General features: G+C 38.0%; 1 protein-coding gene across 35 annotated transcripts in view; it reads left to right on the top strand.

Moving 5' to 3' along the window:
• The window catches only part of Dtna (dystrobrevin alpha), a 374,420-nt gene that overhangs the window by 270,814 nt on the left and 78,753 nt on the right, over nucleotides 1-24,853 (top strand). For all 35 annotated transcript variants that reach the window (XM_087193512.1, XM_087193429.1, XM_087193447.1 and 32 more), the window contains 2 exons: nucleotides 17,072-17,157; nucleotides 24,346-24,500. In XM_087193512.1, the coding sequence (XP_087049638.1) occupies nucleotides 17,072-17,157; nucleotides 24,346-24,500 (241 nt within the window). The remainder of the gene's footprint in view (nucleotides 1-17,071; nucleotides 17,158-24,345; nucleotides 24,501-24,853) is intronic.

Genomic DNA, 24,853 nt, shown 5'->3' with positions numbered 1-24,853 from the left:
GAGCAGGTAAAGAGGGCTGCAGTCCCACATGACAAGCGGCTGAATGGATCCAGCCATGGAATTTCTGTGACATTTTTGTTCTGGCCCCTTGACAAGAGTACAGCAGCTTTTAAACTTGTCACTAAAAGTTGTGTGGGATTTATTTGTTATAAGTGTGTGTTAGTCAACTCTCTATCACTGTGAGAAAATACCTGAGATAATTTATAAAGAGGCCCCTTTGACTCATGGTTTCAGAGGTTTTGATCCGTGGTATCTTGGTACATGACTTTTGGTACTGTAGTGATCTAATATGTCATGGTGGACACATAGCAGAGAAGACCTGTTCACCCTCCCTCGTGGTGGCTGGAAAGCTGCAGGGCAGAGCATCCCCTTCAAGGGTACCCTCAATGACCTAACTTCCTTCCACTAGAAGGTGGCCCTCCTAAATGTCCCACCACTTCCCAGTAGCACCACAGGCTGAGGACCAAGCCTATAGCTTTGGGGGACATTTAAGATCCAAATTATAACAAGTGCAACAAATGAAAAGTATAATTTCCCACCAAGTCCTGGGATATGGCTGAAAGACTCAAAGAATCAACATAAATACAGAAACAGGGACAGATTAATTAAGAAGGGAGAGTTTTGTGAAATAGACGGAATTCAAACTAACATTGTGAGATGTTTTGCTTTTGTTTAGAAATATTGGTTAGATCATTTCAAAAACTAAAACCATAAATGTTCCTTAAATAGCTACTAATAATATAGCTGAATCATTTCAAGACTGATGAATGCTGAGTTTAAGGACTATCCCAAGGTAAGGAGAAATTCACACAAATGTTCAAAAATAAATATTTGTTTGTTATCTACTGTTCCTACAGATAGGAAGTCTTTAGATACATATTTCAGTAATCTCACTGCTATATGAAGCCCCTAGACTGAAGATATCTTTGCTTTCTCTCCCTTGTCATAACAAATGTGTATTTGTAGTTCTACTGGCACTCATACTGTCCTTCTGCTAGCTTTTGGAATTTTATTATGAAATGAAAGCTATAGGAAGTACAACTAACTGGAAATGTAACTTAGAAGTGAAATAAGAAGAGATACTTAAGAATGTTCAATTCTATTTCTTATAATAGTAAACTTCTGTTTACTTAAATGAGCTCCAGTATGGAATCTGATGTCACTTCCTACCACCCACCATGAAGCTCAAGTGTTTAAGACAACTTTCTATATTTTGGCTGAGATGAATGAGCTGATACTAGTAAAACAAAGATGTGCCGTTGCTATTATAGAATCACTGAAATATTTAGGAGGTTGTCTCTCATTTGCTGCATTTTAATTGGACATATTTTAAAAACAGGAAAAATCCAAAATAAAAAATAAATATGCCTTAAGAACCTGGACTCTAAAGAAGTGATATTTTAAAAAGAAGAAAGAAAACTGGCTTTCCTTTCTTTAAAGGAAAGCCAGTATAGTCATTTAAACTCATGAAGAATAAGAACTTGAATTCAAAGAAACTTGCTCATTTTTTTTGGCAGGGCCTTAAAATTCATCAGACCCAGCTCTGTGAACTCTGAAGTGATGATTAAAGCCCACTTCAGGTGGATGCATCCCTGGAAACCAGATTGAACCATAATTCCCTAAGAATAGCACTTCCCTCACTCTCCCAAAAATATGGATCTGAATTCTCATACAAAGATGCTTCCTCCAGTCAGTAGTCAGTTTCCTAGCTACGAAGCTTCTGTAGCCTGAAAAGTCAGTCTCTTAGAAGATAGCATACATAGATACATATGTAGGGTGACTTACTCAGTGTTAGGAGGTAGCATCTCACCCCAGTGGCCTATGCCCAGCCCTGCCATTAGTCACTGAAGAGACAATCCCTTAGTCTAGAAGATGTCTGTTCTTCCTCACTCTCCTTTCAAAAGTGGCTGTTTCCCTGGAAGGGGTCATTTGAGCATTTATAGCCAACTTCTAAGCAGATGCTTTCTGAAGCCACAAGCAGAGCTCCTAGAGAAATGATGGGTTTTCCCAGGAATGATGAGAAGAAGCATGTCAGAAGAGAACCAGGCTGAGAGGGAAGAAGATACCTTAGGAAACAGCCAGGGCTCAGGCCAGTCTTCTTCTCCTGACTCCTTCCCCCTGCCTGCACCCCAGGAATTGTCTGCCCCCTTCACTTCTTTGCTCCCAAATCCATTAACATACAGGAAGCAGCTTCTCCCCTCAGCTCTTGTCCATATCCTCACAGAGGGAAAAGCCTCTTTGAAGTGTTTCAGGGGTCTTTACTGTTACTATTATTTCTTAGGAAGAAGAGAATAGCTCAAAGGAAAAGCAACATGGCAGAGTTACAAGATGAAAATAATTCTGAAAAACCTATAATGTGCTGCCATTTTGAGAGGTGAAGTCATGTTACAGTTTATATCTAGATGTCCCTCCAAAGCCTTGTGAGTGCATAGGTGAGGTTTTGGGAGGTGATTGGATCATGGGGCATAATACTCATCAGTGGATTAGCTAAATATGATGTTGGGAGGTGAAGGCTAGTTGGAGGGGGTGAGTCAGTAGGGCTGTGGCCTGGAAGGATCTATCTCCCTCTGTCCTCCCTCGATTGCTCCCTGCCTCCCAGCACCATGCCATGAGCTCTTTCTCCTCTGCCATTCCATCCTGCTTTGGAACCAGTCAAGACTGTGGACTTAAACCTCTACAAATTATGAGCCAAAATAAACCTTTCCTCCTTAGAGTTGTGGGTGTCAGGCATTGTGTCTCAACAATGACAAAGTAACTAAGACAAATCACAAGCTGATGTTCTGTTGAGTCTATTGCTTCTCCCAGTGAGGATAATCACTCTTCCCCAAGTCGCACTGAAGAGAATAGATTCCACTACTCTCTTACAGTGCATCTCTGACTGTGTATGCAACTTCCCATACATTACTCTAGGGTGTACTCTGGCTTAATCTTCTTTGAATGCCCAGCCCCTGAGGCTAAATCCAGCACAAGCATGAACTCATGGGTGAAAATTAAAGCTCTGGTAAGACTAATTTAGCTCTTGTTCAGAGAATAAGTTCTCCTTGATCTCCAATATATTACCAAACTAGCGTATCCTTGTCACTTCCATACATACCCTCTATGACAGGCATTCATGATTACTAATGTGAGTGGTGACATCATGGTCACAGACTTCAATGTATCCCTCTTACTTCCTACTTCCCAAGAAACACAAGCAATAACTTCAGTTTTGTCTCCATCTTACTTCAGTTCAGTAGTATGTTTCTTCTTAGGACAATATATATATATATATATATATATATATATATATATATATATATCCTTGTTTTTAGCAAATATTATTTCCATACAAATTCAGTCACTGAAAAAATCATAAGACAGTGATAAATATTAAAGGAAAGAGCAATTTTCCTCTTTGCAGAGGTCAACCTGTATTTTAATGTCAGTTCTTTGATGATAATAATGATAGTTGTAATAATGGTTAAGAAGTACCCAACATTGACTGTGTGCCAACAATATTACTAATTGAGCATTACATGATTGTAATAATTTAGGTTGAGGAGGTGATGAAGCCAAGAGAGGTTAAATAACTTGCAGACCATACAACTTCATACTAGATAAGGAAGGCAGAAAAAAATAATTGGTTCAAATTCAGCTCTACTCAAACTTTCTGTTTCATTTTTTAAATATGAGAATTAATGCTTTTTTTTGCATCCAGACTCATCCTGGCCATTACAGAATATTAGTATTAGGCACACCTTCATAACCTTTCTAGTTTGTGATATTTAGACATATTTAACACTCTATGTGAAGGAAATATTTAGACTTAACAAGTTTTATGTTGTACCATTAGTATCAGTCTTATGACAACTACCCAGAATCCAGAATGACAAATCCATTGTCTTGCACTGAGGATACGAAATCCTGGTATTTTCCTCTCTGTGTGACATGTCATACCTTGCCGAGCCAGCTGAGGAGCCACTCCCACTGCTGAGCCTCTGACACTGTGAAAGCAAACACAGCACTAATTCATATGCAGAGATATGAGATGATCCTGGAACTCTGCCAAAGTCTTTCTGTCTTTTGAATGTTAAAAATGATTCTGATGTTTAGTGCAAGAAGAGCTACAAAGTCCACAGCCATTTTTCTGTGCACCAGCAAAATGTATTGTTCATGTCTGAGGCCATGTGGCTGCATGACAGCAAAGGAAAGAGAGAAGAGTTGCATACAATGAATGCTCTTCTCTTTTCTTCTATTATTTATATGACTGCAAATACATATTTAAAAATGTTTACTTGGCTTGGTGATTTTTTCTTTTTAAATATAATATTTATTTATTTATTTATCTATTTATGTATTTATTAGTACATATGTTTGCAGTACTTAATAATTGCATCCATCTTGGGTAATTGATATATCACATCTGGGTCATTTTACTCCCCTTCCCCAGCCCTAACCACTTCTCTCCTTCCTTTCTCAGATCCCCTTCCCATCTCCCTGTTTCCTGACATCTCTCTTTTATGGTGATTTTTTTTTTCTTAGCATATCCTAAGGTGTCCACAGAATGTTATCCTCTAGTAACTAAAATTTGTTCTGGTGGAAAATACTGTGTTCAAGATTTCTACATGAAATGGAATCATTTTCCAAAGAATTTTCACAATTACAAATAAATGGCGCATCCTTGATGTCCTTTATCTTTTATCAGACTTATACTTTGGATGAGTGACAGTTGGGGTTCCAAGAAGGTAAGGCAGATGGCCCAAGAGTATTAGCCCCTCCCCTTCTGGAGAACCCCCTGCCAAATTCGCTCTACCAAGGGCTATGAAGCATTCTTTGCCCAGTGGTTTTGTAACACCGTAGGAAGCACAAAGAGATGCCATGGTCAAATACAGAGTTTTTCTTTGTTCATAAGGCAATTTCAAATCCCCTAAATTCAAGGCATTATATAACTGTGACCCCACAGAAATATTAAGTACTGCAAACAGGTCCTAATAAAAAAATAATATTAAAGGCCATAAAGTTAATAACTATAATTTTGCTCAAATGCTTTATAGTTCTCTAAGTAAATTTACATAGTAAATCAGAAAGTTTCTTTTCTTTTGTGCTTTCATTTAATTAACACGTGCCAGGTGCAGTGACAGGCTGGGGATAAATGATACGACAAGATGAATGATATGAGATGACCCTTATTTGAAAAAAGTAAAAGGGTTATATTAAAATTAACCCTTTACAACCCTTTTTCTCTACTAGACTGTGAGCAAATAGAGGCTAGGAGCTACTTCTCACTAGCCTGTGTATCTCCAGCCTCTGGAACAATACCAGTAAATATTTAGTGAGCAATGAATGAGCAATTCTTATGAGCAAAATAATTTTCAGATGAAGAAATGTGTCATGAGAGAGGCAGTTGTGGAAGCATGGGGGAGGAAGCAATTCACAGTTAATTAAGCCACCAAAATGCACAACAAGGGCCGGGGATTTAGCTCAGTGGTTCTACTGCCTGCCTCGCAAACGCAAGGACCTGAGTTCAATCCCCGGTACCAAAAAGAAAGTAGTTCAAAATGCACAACAAAAAAGCAATGCTTCTGCTTATCAGAAATGCTTGAGGTCCTGAGTCACACGGAACACGCTGAATCAGCCCACTACAGACAGGCAGGTCTGTGCACGCCCTACCAAGGTCCCGAGTCACAAAGAAGATGCCAAATCAAACCGCTGCAGATAGGCAGCCACCTGGTTCCACACTACAAAGATGCAGAGGACACCAGACCACCAGACCAAGGTACTGAGTCCCACTGCTCCTGGCCCAGAGGTAGGGGCTTCTGAGCCGCTGTCCCACTGCTCCTGGTGCAGAGGAAGGGGCTTCCCAGTCACCATCCCTCCCGCTGCTCCCAGCCCAGAGGAAAGGGCTTTTGGGCCACCTTCTGTCCCCCTGCTCCTGGCCCAGAGGAAGGGGCTTCCAGGCCACCATCCCTCCCACCACTCCCGGCCCAGAGGTAGGGCTTCTGAGTCACCATCCCACTACTCCTGGTTCAGAGGAAAAGGCTTCCCAACCACCATCTCTCCCGCTGCTCCCAGCCCACAGGAAAGGGCTTTTGGGTCACCATCCCTACCACTGCTCCTGGCCCCTGTCCCACCTCTCCCAGCTCAGAGGAGGTAGTCTGTGCAGGTACTAACAGCCCCCCGCCCCAGTTGAAATGAGAAAACACGTAAATAAGTCTCAAAACCAGACTTCCAGATCACCTGCAGCAACCCCAAAGGGAAATGAGATGGAACACTCTGATACTCAACCACCTGGACCCACTGAACTGGCAACAAAAGGGGATCTGGAAAAAATTAAATCAGAAATAATTTCTCAGATAACAGGAGAAATTGTGCCCCTAGTGCAAGACATGATTAATAAATCTAGAGAGGAGCTCAGGAACATGATGGAATCCCAACATAAGAAACAAATGGAATCCATAAAACAGATGCAAATAGATTTCCAGGACATGAAAAACTCCACTGAAAGTCTACACAGCAGAATGAGCCAAGGTGAGGACAGAATTTCAGATATAGAAGATAAGATTGCAATTAGTGACCAGGAAAAGAAAAATTGCTTCAAAATTATAAGGGAATATGAGAAATCAATCCAGCAGCTGCTAGATGATGCAAAGAAGAATAACATAAGACTGATTGGAGTCAATGAAGAAACAGGAGAGAGTGCAGATGACATAAAAAATCTCTTCACAGAAATAATGGCAGAAAACTTCCCAAGCAGGGGAAAAGAGCTTGACATACACATAAGTGAGGCATATAGGACTAAAAATAGCCTTGATCAAAAAGAATCTACACATAGGCATATAATTGTTAAGATTCCAGAAACACAACAGAAGAACAAAGTTCTCCAAGCAGTCAGAGAAAAGAAACAAATCACATACAAAGGAAAGCCCATCAGAATCACAGCAGACTTCTCAACACAAACCATCAAGGCAAGAAGAGCTTGGAGTGATGTATTCCAAACCCTAAAAGAAAACAGCCTCCAAGCCAGATTGATGTACCTTGCAAAACTATCTTTCATAATTGATGGGGAAATAAGATACTTTCATAACAAAGAGCACCTTAGGAACTTCGTGAATACCAAACCAGCACTCCAAAGAATTTTACACAATATCCTAGGAATAGACATTGAGGATCACAACCCCAGGAAGCAAAGCAGAATGAACCCATCTGGCATGACAAGAAATTAAATGGAAAGGGGGAGAACCCAACAAAAAGAAAAAGTCATGGCAATGACAAGTCAATACGTTTTAGTTATAACCACCAATGTTAATGGTCTCAATTCACCAATCAAAAGAAATAGACTGGCAGAATGGGTCAAGAAGCAAAATCCAACAATATGCTGCATACAAGAAACACATTTAATTCAAAAAGAAACTCATAGACTGAAAGTTAAAGGGTGGAAAACAATACTCCATGTGACAGGAACCTGAAAAAAAGCAGGAGTAGCTATCCTCTTTGCAGATCAAGTAGATTTCAAACCAACACTGATTAAGAGAGACGAAGAAGGATACTACATCTTTGTAAAGGGAAGAATCCAAGAGGAAGAGATGACAATCATAAATATCTAGGCACCAAACACTAGTGCACCCAACTATATAAAACAAATACTAACAGACATGAAAAGTCATATATGCACTAATACAATTGTAGTGGGGGACCTCAACACCCCACTGTCACAAATAGATAGATCAACTAGACTAAAAATAAGTAATGAAATACTAGAACTCGAACTCTTGAACAAATGAACTTAACAGATGTTTACAGAGTCTTCCACCCCACAAAATCAGAATACAAATTCTTCTCAGCTGCACATGGGTCATTCTCAAAAATATACCACATACTCACATATAGAACATGTTTAAGTAAGTGCAAAGGAATTGAAGTTATCCCCTGTATATTATTAGACCATAGTGTGATGAAATTGGAGATCCATAGCAAAAGAAACTCAAAAAATTTCATAAACATGTGGAAATTGAACAACACACTTCTGAATAACCAATGGATCACAGAGGAAATTAAAGAAGAAATCAGACAGTTCCTTCAATTAAATGACAATGACAATACAACATATCAGAATCTATGGGACACAATGAAAGCAGTCTTACGAGGGAAATTCATAGCAGTGAATACGCATATTAGGAAAACAGAATGAGCCCAATTAAACAACCTGATGCTGAACCTCAAGCTTCTAGAAAAAGAAGAGCAGGACAAACCCAAAGCTCTTACAAGGGAGGAAATTATAAAGACCAGAGGAGAAATCAATGCAATGGAGACTAAGAGAACGATACAAAAAATCAATGAAGCCAAGAGTTGATTCTTCAAAAGAATAAACAAAATTGACAAACCTTTAGCCAACCTTGTCAGAAAAAGGAAAGAAAAGGCCCAAATCCATGCAATTAGGAATGAAAAGGGTGAAACAACAACAGACCCAGCAGAAATCCAGAGGATCATCAATACCTGCTTCCAGAACCTATACACCAATAAGATGGACAACACAGAAGAAATGGACAGATTCCTAGATACATATGAATGACCAAAGTTCAATGAAGAAGACCTAAAAATTCTGAGCAACCCAATATCAACCAATGAAATTGAAAATGTAATTAAAAACTTATCACCTAAGAAAAGCCCGGGCCCTGATGGCTTCACTGCTGAATTCTACAAGACATTTAGAGAGGAACTGCTGCCACTACTGTTTAAACTCTTCAATGAAATTGAAAGGGAAGCAATACTCCCAAATTCATTCCTGGAAGCAAGCATCACCTTGATCCCCAAAGCAGAGAAAGACCCAACTGAAAAAGAGAACTATAGGCCAATCTCACTAATGAACATAGATGCAAAAATCCTTAATAAGATACTGGCAAACAGAATGCAGAAGATCATCAAGAAGATCATACAGCCTGATCAAGTGGGAATCATCCCAGGGATGCAGGGATGGTTCAATATACGTAAATCAATCAATGTAATACACTATATCAATAGAGCCAAGGACAAAAACCATATGATTATCTCCATAGACACAGAAAAAGCATTTGACAAAATCCAACATGCATTTATGACAAAAACCCTACAGAAAATTGGAATAGATGGTCTCTACCTCAAACTGATAGAAGCCATCTATGAAAAACCAACAGCCAATAGCATACTAAATGGTCACAAACTGAAATCCTTCACACTAAAATCAGGAACAAGACAAGGATGTCCACTATTGCCACTCTTGCTCAATATAGTTCTGGAAACATTAGCCACGGCAATTACACAAGAGAAAGAAATAAAAGGAATAAAGATAGGTAATGAAGAAGTCAAATTGTCATTATTTGCACCTGACATGATACTCTGTATAGAAGACCCCAAGAACTCCACCAAAAGTCTTCAAGATTTAATAACCAAATTCAGTCAAGTAGCTGGTTACAAGGTCAACACACAAAAAGCAATAGCTTTCCTCTACACAAATGACAGACTCACTGAGAGAGAAATAGGGCAAATAATTCCTTTCACAATAGCATCCAAAAAACTGAAATACCTAGGAATCATCCTAACTAAAGAAATCAAAGACCTCTTCTCTGAAAACTATGGCACTCTGAAAAGAGAGATTGAAGATGATATCAGAAAATGGACAGGCATCCCCTGCTCCTGGCTAGGAAGGATTAATAGAGTGAAAATGGCCATACTTCCAAAATGACTATATAGATTTAATGCAATTTCAATTGAGATCCCAGCAGCATACTTCATGGACCTTGAGAAAACAATCCAAAAATTCATTTGAAAGAAGAAGAGACCCAGAATAGCAAAAGCAATTCTAGGTAACAGAGACATGGCAGGGAGTATCACAATCCCCAACCTGCAACTATACTACAAAGCTACTGTGATAAAAAAAAAAAAAAAACAGCATGGTACTGGCAAAGAAACAGACTTGAGGACCAGTGGAACAGATTAGAAGATGCAGAAACAATGCCAGACACACTTAGCCATCTCATCTTCGATAAAGGAGCCAAACACCCTCACTGAAGGAAAGATAGCCTCTTTAATAAATGGTGCTGGAAAAGTTGGGCTTCAACTTGCCAAAGATTAAAACTAGACCTGTATCTCTCACCATGCACTAAATTAAAATCAAAATGGATTAAAGATCTAAATATTAAAATAGAAACTCTGAACCAGTTGGAACAGAGATTAGGTAGAACCCTTGAAGACATCAGTGTAGGAAAAGATTTTATGAACAAAACCTCAGTTGCCCATGAACTAGCACAAACAATCAACAAGTGGGATCTCTTCTTATTAAAAAGCTTCTGCACAGCAAGAGAAACCTCCAGCAGTGTGAAGAGACAACCCACAATGTGGGAAAAAATCTTCACCTGATCTTCCTCAGACAAAGGTCTCCTATCTCAAATCTATAAAGAACTTAAAAAGATCAGACCTCCCAAATTTAAAGACCCAATCTGATAATGGGCATCTGAAATGAACAGACATTTCTCACACAAAGAAGTAGAAATAGCAAATAAATACATGAAAAAATGTTCAACATCACTGGTCATTCGAGAGATTGAAATGAAAACAACGCTGAGATTCCACTTCACTCCAGAAAGAATGGCTGCTGTCATGAAATCAAACAATAACAAATGCTGGTGGGGCTATGTGGAAAGAGGAACCCTGCTCCACTGCTGGTGGAAGTGTAGACTGGTGCAAGCACTGTGGAAATCAGTATGGAGATACCTCAAAGAACTAGGACTGGAAGTCCCATTTGACCCCACTATTCCACTGCTGGGAATCTTCCCCAAAGAATTAAAAGAATCATACCACAGTGATATATATGTGCGCCCATGTTCATAGCAGCACAGTTTGTAATAGCTAAAACTTGGAAACAGCCCAAATGCCCATCAACTGGAGACTGGATAAAGAAAATGTGGGTTTTTAATAAAATGGAGTACTACTCAGCCATAAAAAATGAGAAATTAGAGACATTTATAGCTAAGTGGATGCACATTGAGGTGATACTCTTAAGTGAAATAAATAGGACACACATGAATAAATACTGAATAGTTTCTCTGGTGTGAGAAACTGAAAGTGTAAATAAGGACTAAATGTATACTAGGTAATGTGAAATAGGAAGAAAAGGGACAAATGGGAAGGAAGTGGGAGAGCTAGGGGAAAGGATAGAAGGGAATGGGATTAATATGAGAAAATGGAAAAATAGGAACAAAATCTTTGTAAATAGGGAGGAATGGAGGGGTTGGAGGGCTGGGCAAGTGTGAAAAATAAGAACCAAGAGAGACTATGTAAAGGTGCAAATTTCCAATGATGAATGTCATTATATTGTATACCTAAAATGTACCAATGATTAGAATGAATAATTGATAATGTAAAATAGGAAGAAAAGGTCCAAAGGGGTAGGGGTAGTGGGAGGGGCAGGGGAAAGGAAAGAAGGGAAAGGAAAAATGCTGAGAAATGGAAAAAATGGAAATAAAGCCTTTATAAAGGGAAGGGTGGAGGGGATGAAGGGAGGGCTAGGAATGGGGAAAAAATAAGAACCAAGATGCATTATGTAAAGGTACAATTCCCAATGAGAAATGTAATTGTGTTGTATACCTACAATGTACCAATAAAAGAATTTAATAAAAAAAAAGAAATGCTTATCAAATCTTTTTATAAATTATGTTGTTAAAAGAAGAGTTTCTGATTTCAGTACTCTTAAATGAAGAAGTAACTTCTCCCTGTTCACAGATGCATTTTCCAGAATGCAGATTTCACTCGAAGGACTAGGAATTTATTATGGGATCCTGTAACTTCCAATAGGAAACCCTCTTGGTGATGTGGAGAAAATGCACATGTTCTCAGCCAGGCCTGTTAATATCTATTTGCCCTCTTTCCTTCCCATCAAAAGCAGATTTTCCCTTCCAGGAAACTTTTCTCCCAGAAAATAACATAGTAGTTTTTAAAAAATCAGCTTGTCTCTATGTAAGGTTATGGAAAACCCAGCCCAGAGTAAAATAGCTATTCATGTTTGTTATGATAATTCAAACTTTCAAGTAATCCATGCTTTTCTAAGACAGGCATTCTACAAGTAGCCATAAATATTTTAGCCAGAGTGTTTTCTTTCCATTTTCAATCAGTTGTGCCCTAGGAAAACTGGTAAGTTTCCAGAGTGCAACAACAAAGTGTAAAGAGAAATAAAAACTTTAAAGAAATATTAATGTATGATGCAATTTTAGTGTATATCTTCTATAATTTGTTTAGATTAGCTAGGTTCTCTGAAATATCTTGTTAATTAAATATCAGTAAAATAATCTAAGTGGATATCTTTGGATAGGAAGCTAGGGCAGAAAAGTTTGTAAAGGCAAAAGCTCCAGAGTAATTGGCTTAAAACCAGAATATAATCCACTGTGCCAAAATAGTGGGAGAAATGGCTGGAGTATGCATTATGTGTTGTGTTCTCTCTTTACATTGAAAGGAAAAAAATACTATAAGTAAATTTGTACTATTTTATTTTTAAATGAAGTTATTATTCTAATAAGAATGGCATACTAATCATAATTTCTTTTTCAAGCTCTTACTGTATCTTTTACATTATCAAAGAACCAGCTGCACTCGCAATTTTAATTGCAAAGAAAGCTTAAGTGGTCATGTTACCAGTTACTGACTCCTGAGTCTGGGATCCTATTGTGTGCACTGTGATGCACACAGCACTCCCAAACACACCTGGCTCTGTGCTTTCTGAGGTGGCCATCAATCAGTACTGCTTAAGAAATTGAAGGTGTGGTGCCATAGCTTTTTGAAAAAGCAAAAATGTACAGACTTTCTCTATGCCCTTTCTAGTGTGGCTCCAATTCCAGGCTATTTGGCCTGCAGCATTAGTGACAATCTATGTGTTTCATCTTCAGCACACATCCCCGGGTCCATTTCCTGATTTGTGATTGGCTGCCAACTTCTGTAGCTACAGTTGTACCTGCCTCATATCCCTTTTGGGAGTGCTGTGCATAAGGTGCAATTCAAAAATACTTGAATGATTATATTTTCAAAAAAGTATGACAATAAGAGACACATTGTCATTAGTCTCCCTCAAAATACTCCTCCTGGCTTCAAACACACTTATCCCATTTTTCTTGCCACTTACTGAAGCAATTCTGGAAGTCTGAAGCATCTTCAGTTGCACTGTCTCAGCTGCCTTGATGTCCTAGTTGATTCAAAATATTTACCTTTCATGGTCATTTTGACTTTGGGGAAAAGCCAAAAGTCACATGGTACCAGTTCCAGTGAATAAAGTAGATGAGGACACACTGTAATATTTCTAGTTAACAGAAATAGCCATAAACATTTGATCAATGAGAGGTATTCCAAAAATATGGTGAATATTTAAATTTTAAAAATTATTACAGCAAAAGACATTGCCATGAATCCCCTCTAAATACTCTCCCTTGCTGCAAATACACTTATTCCATCATTCCTGGTAATATGATTTTACTGTAATAATTTTTTTCTTTTAAGCAGTCAACATATTCTCCAATTACCCCTTGTGTGTACATACTCATTTTAGAATAATATGCAGCCTTCTTGCTCCTTTGCACAAGATCCCTGGGGGCATCCTGTTAGTCATCCTCATGAGTTTGTTGTCTATTTCTCAAGACACCTAACAGATTTCTCTGATTGCCAATTAAACTTGGTACCAAGTACATACAATTTAACGAACATAGTTCTTACATGTCTCTATTTGGGATGTAACAGATTCTATGTCAAAATCAATTCTTTTTTTCACCTCAAAATAGGGCCCCTAGCCACAGGACTCTAGTCAGCAATGGCCTTTGGCATGGACCCTGGTCAAAGGCCTTTAAAAAAATCCTTTCTTTCCTCTCCTTTTCTCCATCCTGCTATATCAACTAAAAATGCGCTTTAAAGAAAAAGGCCATTGTTTTGGGTGTCACATTTCTCCTTTGCAGAGTCCGTCATGTCACTCACTCCTTAAATCTTTAAGGATTTGCCCAGGTGCCTGGAGTGAGCAAAGCTAAACTTGCCCAGTAGAGATGTGCTCACCCGGATCTAAATCCTTGCATACCCCTCAGCCCTTCTTCCTGACCTGGGGCACATTTGCAATCTGGCACAGTAGCTTGCATAACAATAGATCCAATGGCCTAATTTCATCCTTGAATTCCTGCAAAACTCATTCAGCTGCCCTCCATGCGATAATTTATCTAGATTTATTGTGTCAATTTGACAGAATAGCTCAGATACAACCAATGCAGTATTTAATATAATCAATCTTCCATTTCTAGGAAAAAATACAGGACTGGCAATCTATGATCTTCTTCATTAAAAGCTAGGGTTTAAGAACACCCTCATGAGAGTCATCATTTCATCCCTTGGAGAACTCTACATTCTTACATTATCTGTGCTCAGCCCTCTCCCCTGAGTTAAATTGTTCTCTCTGATTCATTGAAAGGAAGTTGTATTGCTCTTGAAGACTCACATATAATGCTTCGCAATTTCTTTGCGTTTTGAAAACTACCTTCTTGCTATATTATTACTAATCTCCCATGCTTTCCAAACTTTTTGGTTCTCATTATTGGAAATATGCTTCCACTTAAGAAAAGAAACTAATTATTGCCTGACATAAAGTGTTTGATATCTCCAGTTATCCATGCAATTGGGAATACATGGATATGAGATAATTTTGAACAAGGTGGTTTTTACAAAACCATTATATTTTTGTAATAGCTACTTGCTCTAAAAATAGTAAAAAAAAAAAACCCTTAATGAATACATGTTCAAAATGCTAGGGACGCTTATTATACTGATTAATATCCATTCATTAATATAACAAATCCATTGATCACTAGTTTTGTGTTAAACAAAAGTGCTAGACACTAGGAATTTAACTATTCAAAAGAATCATTTCTGCCTCCCAAGGTTCTCACAGTATGGAGTGACATTGCAGACAATAAAATAAACAAATCAAGGTCACTTCTTGTGATAAATGTCACATAATCGGTAAAAGTGGAGGAGGGAGAGATGCTTATCTCCCTATTTAAGGCAGAAGCTGTTTTTAGAGTGAGGTGAATAATGGTATTGATCAGCATCCTGAAGAGTGGGTGAGAGACTCCTGGACAGACCCTGGGGGAAGATAGGGGCAGGAGGCATAGAGCAGAATGGCAGCACTACAGCTGCAGAAATGGAAGCAGCTTCTGCCGCCTGCCTTGCAAACACAATGTCCCAAGTTCGATCCCCGGTACCAAAAAAAAAGAAAGAAAGAAAGAAATGATAGCAGTTGAGACTGAAGGAGACAACTAGGTATGCCATGAGAAAAAATTGAAACTTCATCCTGTGGGAAAAAGGAGATGAGGAGGATTTGAAACATGATATAACATGGTCAAATTTAGGATATAAGTGTGCAAGCAGAGGGATCATTCTGGAAGTTATTACTGTGTTAAAGCAAGAGCCCATAGAAGCAATGACCCTGGAAATGGAGTGAAGGGAATGGATTCCATATATAGTGAGGAGAGTTATTTGACTCCTTCAAATGTTTGTTCAACAGTGGTGAATTAAGAAAGAGCAAGAGATCAAGGTGAAGGTGACATCTGCTCCAGTATTCATTTTTTGATAATAGGGTAATTCTAACAACTAGAAGGGGGTGGAGGAGGAAAAGCAGTTAGTATTAGGGTTGGTCTAAGTGTTATTATGGAAGGGCTCTGTAAAGATTATGAGTCTTATTTTGAACATACTTGATTTTGCATGAGGTATTCAAGTAGAGAGTTTTAACAAATAATTACACAAGCCTGGTATGCAGGCTTAGAAATATATTGGGAGAATCACTAGCATCAGATTGAATCAGTTTTGTATCCTGGCTAAGTATATTCCAGGTGATATACTATGAGAGAAAGCAACAAAAATGAATAGCAAATGGCTCCTCTCTGAAGCCTACTAAGGAACAAAGACAAAATTACATATTATATCTTGGTCTTCACATGTAGCACATATATGAATCTTATTCACATAAGTAATTTATTGTATGTACTAAAGCATTGGCAATACAGACTTTATTTACTTCTCAGTCACATTATTACTTTAAGTAACTCTTTTGATCATTCTTAAGAGTAGCAATTATCAAAGCAATATGATACTCTTTCTGATTCCAAAGATATAAGAATACAGTGGTATCTCAGTTCACGAACTTGACTTTTTCCACTATTCAGGTCACAAACCAAGTTGGATGAGAACTGAATCAAATTCAATTAAAAATTAGGTTCAATTTTGATCTTATAGGGAAATTTGATTCGGTTCTCATCCAGTTTGTTTTGCAACCAGAATCATGGAAAGAATTGAGTTCGCGACCAAAGTGCTACTGTACAGTTCATTCCAACTAGAAAATAATTTAGCTGAAACTCTATACTTCTTACAATATGCCCTTTGTGTGACATTTTGTGGAAGACAAATTTTTTATACATTCTAAATCAATGAACATCTGGCAGTATTTGTGTCAATTTAGGTAAAAGTAGAACTATTCAGAGAGAGCTCTATTTCCCTCTTTAAAATACCAGCTCTCTTCGAAAAGTAAATATATCTTAAATCACAGTTGACTTGTGGGTAGGAAAAGATAGTTAAAATAAATGTGTAATGAAAAAGTCCCCATGGTTACCCTAACCTCAAATTCAGGGATTCTATGACAAGAAGGGCATGTTTAAATAAGTTAGTATGCTTAAATAAGTTAGAGAGACTGGACTCATCCTGCACAAAATTATTTTATGAAACCCAACATTAAAAGCATGTTCTGTTATTTAAATTCATAGTTAGCTAGTGCATATTCTGCTGGCTATCAGCCCATGTTTTGCAAGTGAGATATACAAAGAATAAATTAGAAGATTCTGATATCTCTTGAAAAAAATCAGCTTGAATAGACCGGTTTTCAGAAATGCATGTTGAATTGTACTCACCACCTTTTCTAAAATAGATGTGTTCACATAATGCATGCAGTTGTGAATCCTGTGATTTCTCCAGAATAGAAAATGTCCAACATTATTACTGGCTGTACTCCAAGTGACATCATGTTTTGTTTTCTATTACTACTAAACAGGGAAGGCCATGGTAAAATTTCAGTATTTGCTGTCAAAATGGCTTTAGCCACGTTGTGTGGAGGGAAGATCATGGACAAACTGAGATGTAAGTTATTCTTTGTGTCTCCTTTTGCTTATCTGTGCTCTGTAGCACCGCTCCCCTCCCTTAGTCCTGGCAAGTCCCTCTGCCCATTTGCGTGTTTCCTCATTCTATGAGAATCATTTGATCAATGCAATCTTCTTTGATCTTTGGATTTTGTCATAGAAATACTTTCATATTAGATAAATGTTAATGAAATGGACATTTTCCTCTACTTAAGGGTTATCATTTCAAACTTGAGTATCAGTTTTTTAACCAATAACACAGTGATTTTTTTTCATTTGTGTGCTGTGATTTAAAAAGCTAAGACTCATAAAATAAATCACATAAGATGGTGCTAGGATTCAAATCCTGACTCTTGTTTTTATACCAGTGGTCCTCAAATTTCTAGTATGCTTTTTAAAATAGAGACTTTTGGAGTTCCCCAGAATTTCTGATTCAGTAGGCCTCGCTCCAGTAGAGGTAAGGAGTAAGAATTTTCATTTTGAACTAGATTAAAATGAACCTGATGCTGACGTTTAAAGGTTTCCTTTAACTCTACCTAGTGCTCCAGATCTTCCGAGTTTGGGTTATAATGCTGTGTTAAATGGGCATTGCCATGGGAATTGGGAGTTCCAGCTATGGGACTAATTTGCTGAGTTACTCTACATTTCTTTATTTCACTTCTTTACTCCTCAGCTCTCTTCCACAATCTAAATTTGGGAATTTTATTAATTACCTGTAGTGTCACTTCTCGCTGCAGCCATCTGTGACTCACAGCCATAAGTCTCTTTTCTCCCTGGCTGCCTTTCAGCTTCAGAGTGTATCTTTTCCTTCTTGAGCACCAAGAAAAAAAATGAAGGAAAATACAGAAAAACTCTTTGCTCTGTTGGAATTTCCCCAGACACACTTCCAGGGAGTTTTCTCATTGGCCCAGTAAATAAATAAAAGGAACCACAAAGCCCCAGGTGACCACCTGGCTTTCCTCCTTTCCAGGGACTTCCTTCTGTGGGACAGCCAAGTACAGCCAGGATTCAGAGACATCCAGCCAGAACTTGTGAGGGTCAGATTAGTCTTCATTTAGCCGGAAGGACCTAGACAATGACAATCATCTGCCTCAGTGCTTGGTTGAGGGATAATAGCTAAGAAGAAGGTGCTGGAACCAGTGGCCTTAAAGAGCAGGCAGAGAGCTTTGCAGTAATCAGGAGCTATTTCTTTCAGGGGTAGACCAGCAAGAGAAAATTGAGCAAAATAAACCACAGCAGAGAAAGAAACCCCTGAGGGCCTTGCCCGCTCACCTCACATCACAATTGGCCATTTATGCTCAGGGCATTAGATAAATACAAAATAATAATAATGATACTTGTCCAATATTATATTAATTGGTACCTGGATAAAAGGGTCTTATGTTAAAATAAGTTTGGGGAAAACTGATAAAACCAGTTTTCTAAACTTCGGGACTCCAGCCCTTCAAGGTTCCATGTTAATTCTGTGCCCCCAAGGGCCCAGGTCTTCTCCAGTTTCCTCTAAGCTGTCTTCTGCATCAGATGTCATCTTCTTCCTGAGGAGAAGGGGGAGTGGCAGTTTCAGGAGTCTCATTTCACTCCAGCCTTCAAAGGTCATTGCCCAGGGTGGCATCTAAGACCAATCACTAATCCAGTGACTGTTGGGTGGAAAGGCCTGGCCGAGGATCATTCGTAATCCACTTGCACCTGTTGGCCTGGGAAGGCCCACTCCTTTCTCTTAACCAAAGAAAATATTTGGGGCCAAAAAATTGAGCAGTTACCAAGCTCAGGCTGTTTTTGAACAGATCTTTAACAGTTACACGAACCCTGGCAGTTCTGGCAAGTGCCCGAATTCAAAGGAAACAGGGTACCTGCTCTAGTGCTTTTTCCTCACCCTATCCTCTCACTCCAAAAAGAAGTCAGTGAGCAAAACAGGCCTGCTGCCAGTCGGCTGAGTCAGACCTCCTTGGTAGAGCAAAGGAAGCAACCAAGCGTGAGTTCCACTGGAGACAGACAAGTTCCTCCAGTCTGTGGAAACTAGCCTGACCGTATCACAAATTCTGTAGAAAAGCAGGTTGGATGACCGTAATGTATCATGCTCCCCTCTCTGAAAGCAGCAGACATGAATCACAGGTGTCTTCTGTGTCCCTCGTTCTCTGACTGAGGAAGCACTTTTCATATTGCCAATTGTAGAAAGCGAGCTTTGTTGGATTCCAAGTAACTTGGTTGAAACAATTTAACAAAAAAAAAAAAAAAATGAAGCTGGAAGCAATTTGGTTAGAAGAATCTCTCCCAAATGTTAATTAGTTAAAAATGATTATCTTTAGTCACCAATATTTCTAGTTCCAGTGATAATTATTGGCTGAATAAGCAATTGTGCACAAATACTCTCATAGACAGCAAAGGCTGACTCTTGGTAATTGGGGTTATGGGTACTTTCTAAAGTCTTCTATTGCTGTCTTTCACCTCAGCAATAAAGCAGACAAGGTCATGGATTCCTGCATTAGTTGTGTAATTAAGAAAGAATACAGTGAAAGGACACAGAGATTTTTAGGGTTTGAAGGTTTTATTTTCCCTTCCATAAACTTTTCAAATTCACTTCAAACCAGTATGACAGCTGTGCTTGTTTGGCAGTTTTCCTTTTTGTGCATAGGGATGAAGGATGTTCAGTTTGTTCCAACCAGCCCCTTTGTGTTGGAGAGCACAGAGCAAGAATAATTGGGCGAAAGTAAATTAGAAATTTTAAAAAAACAAAACTAGGAGAAAACAACAGAAAATTGAAGCTTTTTTTTAAATGGTTTAAAATAAAGTAACGATGGCTCCATGTTGCATTACAAATTCCTAATACTCGGGGTTACCATCAATTGATACGTGGTGTTGGCTATGTAATTCCAGGAACCAACAGTGACCAAGCGTAGAAGAGGCGGGGCATCCCCTGCAACCTGAGCAAACTGACTAATGCACTCCTGTTCTGTTCAATTGTTCTCCATCAGATAAGAAACTACTATTTACATGGGTTGAAACACCTATTTATACTTCAGCTTTGGGGCTCTTTAACAGTCCTAAGGATCATAAGGAATTCCAAGTCCACTACTGTAAACTTGGATCATCACGTATGTTCTACATCTGCTAAGGAGAACTTGTTTTTTTGGGTTTGTTGTTGTTGTTTGCTCAGAAGACTAGCACTGTGGCAAATGCCTGTATTTATTGAGTCCCTAATACTGAACTGCCAGGTCTGCCTCCAAGGCTACCTCCAGAGTAGTTTTTCCAACTCCCTGGTCTGCTTTAGATTCTCTAGGAACTACCTGAACATCCTCCAGACACTCTAAACACTCTCAGCAGAGCTTGCAAAGCTCTTCCTGTACCAGCCTCCCCTCCCACATGCCTTGTGTGTACCCCAGGTCCTACCCCAGGAGGTTGCTTGCAGATCCTGAGTGCACTGTGCTTGCTCTCCTCTCTGTGCCTCGTCCTGCTTCCCTGCACCCACTCCCCTCACCTGTACCTGCCTAGCCTATCAGTGGCCTTTACACTTGGCCCTGACTCACTTGTCCCTCTGGAAGCCTCCTCTCAGAGCTTCTGCTCCATCCCACCCAGCCTTGTTCCAGTGTTCACACCATGATGCCACAGTCTGTGATGTTCCGTCATGTACCCAGCAAGCCCTTCTCTGCCACTGTGATGCCCAGAGGGCAAGAACTACATCCTGACTTTTCAGTATATTCACTGCTTATCAGAGTCTCACACATTTAGTATGAGCTATGTTGCTTTTAACTGAAAGAATCAATGAATGTAAATTCTTCTAAAGTATCTATCCTTGCATGGTGCTATAGGAAATACAAAAGTGGTTTAGAATTTGACTTTGAACTTTTATAGGAAATCCCATAGGGGAGGCAAAGCCTAATATCTGAAGTTCACAACAGAATAATACAATATGAAATTAATACAGTGTTTTATGTGCAAACTATCACTCTAAGTGCTTTATAAGTAGCAAGTACTTCTATTAAGCACCAAGTACTTCTATTAAGCAATTTAATCCTTGAAATAGTCATTCATATATATATATATAAAATATACATATATATGTATCATCATATTACACAAAGCCCAAAACTAAGCTACAACACATCATTTTGCTAGGTGTTTCAGAGTCCCTTCATTTCTTTTTCAAAATCTGAGTGGCCATTTAACAGCCATTTCCCATTCATCACAGCAGTCTAGCCCTAGATGACTGTTTCTTAGCAGATCTCCATCAATATAGATGAAATGAATATTAATTTCAAGTGTGTGGAAAGTCACTATGGATGCTCCTCCTTTTGCTCTGGTTACAGATGTGGTCTAAATTCTTCATGGGTGATTGAAAAGCTTAGGCTACTTCACAAAATGTATACTGATCTGGAATATGAGAGCCTGGAAGACAATCAGGATGACCTTGTTATGACTTCTCCCAAAACAAACAATATGGTTCCTCTCTTCAGAAAGTCAATTTACTTTTCCTAGGTTGCTTTTTCTTCCTTTCAGTTGGAATTCTTCAGCTTCTGTTTTTGGCATTACATAACAGTTTTGATATTGGCAACTTCTTTTTTGTTTTTTGACTAGTTATAATGGAACATGACATAAAATGCCCTAAGTAAACAACATTTTGAAGGTAGATGAGAACAACATTAATGTTTTTGTTCAGATAGAATTTCTTTTTTTAAATTGACAAAATTTTATGTATTTATCTTGCACAACATGTTTTGATGTGTAAATACATTGCAAAATGGTCAGATTTATCTAATTAAGATATGCATTACTTCACATAATTTTTTTCTTTTTTATTTGCTTTTTAAATTTTTTATTTTAATGTAATATAAGTAGATATAAATAAAGAAAATATAAAAACATTGTTACTTCTATGAAAAAATAAAACAAAATTTCATAACAAAATAGAGAATGATTAAAATAATGTGTATCATTATCTTAAAAGAATGTCCAAAATGTTACTCACAGTACAAGTTATAGACAAAAAAAAAAGGTTCTCACTTACAAAACAGAAATAAACAAATAAAAGGACAAAACTTTCTTTTCAAGGAGCACACAAATTTAAATATCACATGGTTTCCCCTACATGAGAAACTCAAAATATATATACATACAAATAAAGAGCAAAATAGAAGATAGGTAAATAGGAAGTACAGAGAAGTTCAAATAATTCCCCAAATTATCTATTCTGTTGTTTCAAAAATATTTCACAAAGTTATTTGGATAATCCATGGTGATAAATCTTAACATCTATTGTCTTTGCTGTTTTCAAAAATACAGTATGATGTCCTTAACAACAATCACCGCGCCATGCAATGTATCTCTTGAACTTGTTCCTCTTATCTAACTGTAGCTATGTATCTTCTGATCAACATCTACCCAACTCCTTCACCTTGCACCACCACCACCTACCTTCAGCCTCTGGTAACTGACGTTATACTCTCAACTTCTGTGAGGTCAACTTTTTTACATTTCACATAGGAGTATGACAACGCTATGTTTAATTACCTGGGCCTGGCTTATTTCACTACACATAATATCCTTCAGTTTCATCCATGTTGTTGCAAATGACAAGATGTGCTTCTAATTATGGTTAAATATGTATCATATTTTCTTTATTCATTCATCTGTTGGTGGACACTTAGATTGATTACATTTCCTATTGTAAACAATGCTACAATACACAGGAGTGCAGATGTCTCTTCAACATATTAATTTCATTTCCTTTGGGTATATACCCAGTAGTGGGATTGCTGGGTTATATGGTAGTTCTATTTTTAATCTTTGTGTTACCTCCACACTGTTTTCCATAATGAATCTACTAGTTTATATACCTACCAACAGTGTATGATTTGCTTTCTCCAAATTCTCTCCAATACTTAGTAATCTTTTTGATAGCAGCCATTCTTACTGGAGTGAGATGATATGTAATTGTGGTTCTGATTTGCATCTCTCTGATGAGTAGTGATAGTAGGCATTTTTTATCACCTATCATTCATTTGTATGACTTCTTTTGGGAAATATCTATGTGTATCTTTTGCCCATTTTTAATCAGGCTGTTTTCTTGTTATACAGTTGTTTGAGTTCCTTATATATTTTAGATATTAACCCTAGATGAATTTCTGAAGTCTCATAATTAATAAACTATTTGAAGCATGGTAGAAATCCTTTGTAATTAATATATTTAAGAAAATGATAGTTAATTCACAACCCCCAAAACATAATCCAATGAAAGACTACAATATGTTTACTAGCATTTAATTGCTGTGTAAAAGCAATGTTCTCATATTACATTTTGACCTTGGAAATTCAAAGCTTAAACGTATGAATGTATGAATATACATTGCATTGACAACAGTTTACCCCAGCAACTCCTCAGGCCCAGTAACAATCTGGCTAACATGGTGATAAATTAAAACCTTTCATTTTGACAGTGATTTCCAAAGAGGAAGTATAAAATACCTTGAGAAATTATTCCATTAATATTCATTAAATCCATATAGTAGCAGCAACTGAAGACCAGAGGTTCAGTGAAAGAAAAGCACTTTTGAGAATAATCCAAGACCCTGACCTCACCTCAGGGATCATCCACAAGGCCAGGCTTCCTCTTCACTACATGAGTCAAAAGACCCTTTCCCATAACTCGAATGCCTTCCACCCAGAATGCTACGATTTAAAGCAAGTTTTCTGCTTCTGTTAGAAGTTAATCAAATGTTTTTGTTACATCCTTATCCTTGTTGCAGCTTTCATTTTTCAAATAACTTAAATCAAAACCTAAATATTTTGGTGATTATATAGATGAATAATTGTTAAACAGACAGACACACCTCCAGCCCTCATTGTGTGTTTCAAATGAGGTCAACATCCACCTCACATATATAAAAATCACCCTTATTGAGTTATATGAGTTGAGAATTGACCTAAAAATTAAAAATGTAGCATTCTCTGACCTATCAAAATATGTTAATTTTACCCAAAATACCAGTTTATGTTATGTGCCAGTTTTCATCTATGGAAAAACACCAGAGGAAACACCATGCCAGGAATATTTAAACATAAAAATTAGCTTTTATAGTATTTTTTCATAAAAATAATACACTTATTTTTGTTCTTAGCAGCAGATATGTTGACCTAAAATAGTAGAGAATGTTCGTGTGATGAATAAATATCTTCATCCTTTCCCTTTCATCAGATATTTTCTCAATGATTTCTGACTCCAGCGGAGTGATGGTTTATGGACGATACGACCAATTCCTTCGGGAGGTTCTCAAACTACCCACAGCAGTTTTTGAAGGTCCTTCATTTGGTTACACAGAACAGTCAGCTAGATCCTGTTTTTCCCAACAGGTAACATTTTAAAGGGACTATCTCTCAAGCAGTTGCTGCTCTCCTTCTGCATGTCATTCTCAGCCACAGATGTCCAGACAATTCTAGAATGTATCTCTAGCCTCTGACAAATGACCTTTGAGCCAGTTAATCACCTAGATCATAATAATAGCTGGTGTTCACTGACCGTGAGGCAAGCACCATACTAATTTCTTTACTTTTGTCATGTAATTTCAACCTTACAACCTCAGTATCATTAGTATTAACACTGCACTATCAAAAGGACTGAACTGTCACTCAGCCTCACATGAGACATATGCCTGACCCAGCACCAAGTTTTACCAATGTTCAGCAAAGGAGAGAAGAAAGGAGTC

This window comes from Heterocephalus glaber, unplaced genomic scaffold (genome assembly GCF_053883595.1).
Source record: "Heterocephalus glaber isolate CG9 unplaced genomic scaffold, H.glaber_assembly_v1.0 deba00000331, whole genome shotgun sequence".
NCBI lineage: Eukaryota > Metazoa > Chordata > Mammalia > Rodentia > Bathyergidae > Heterocephalus > Heterocephalus glaber.
The sequence above is the reverse complement of the archived record's forward strand: the minus strand, read 5'-3'. Positions and strand labels throughout refer to the sequence as shown.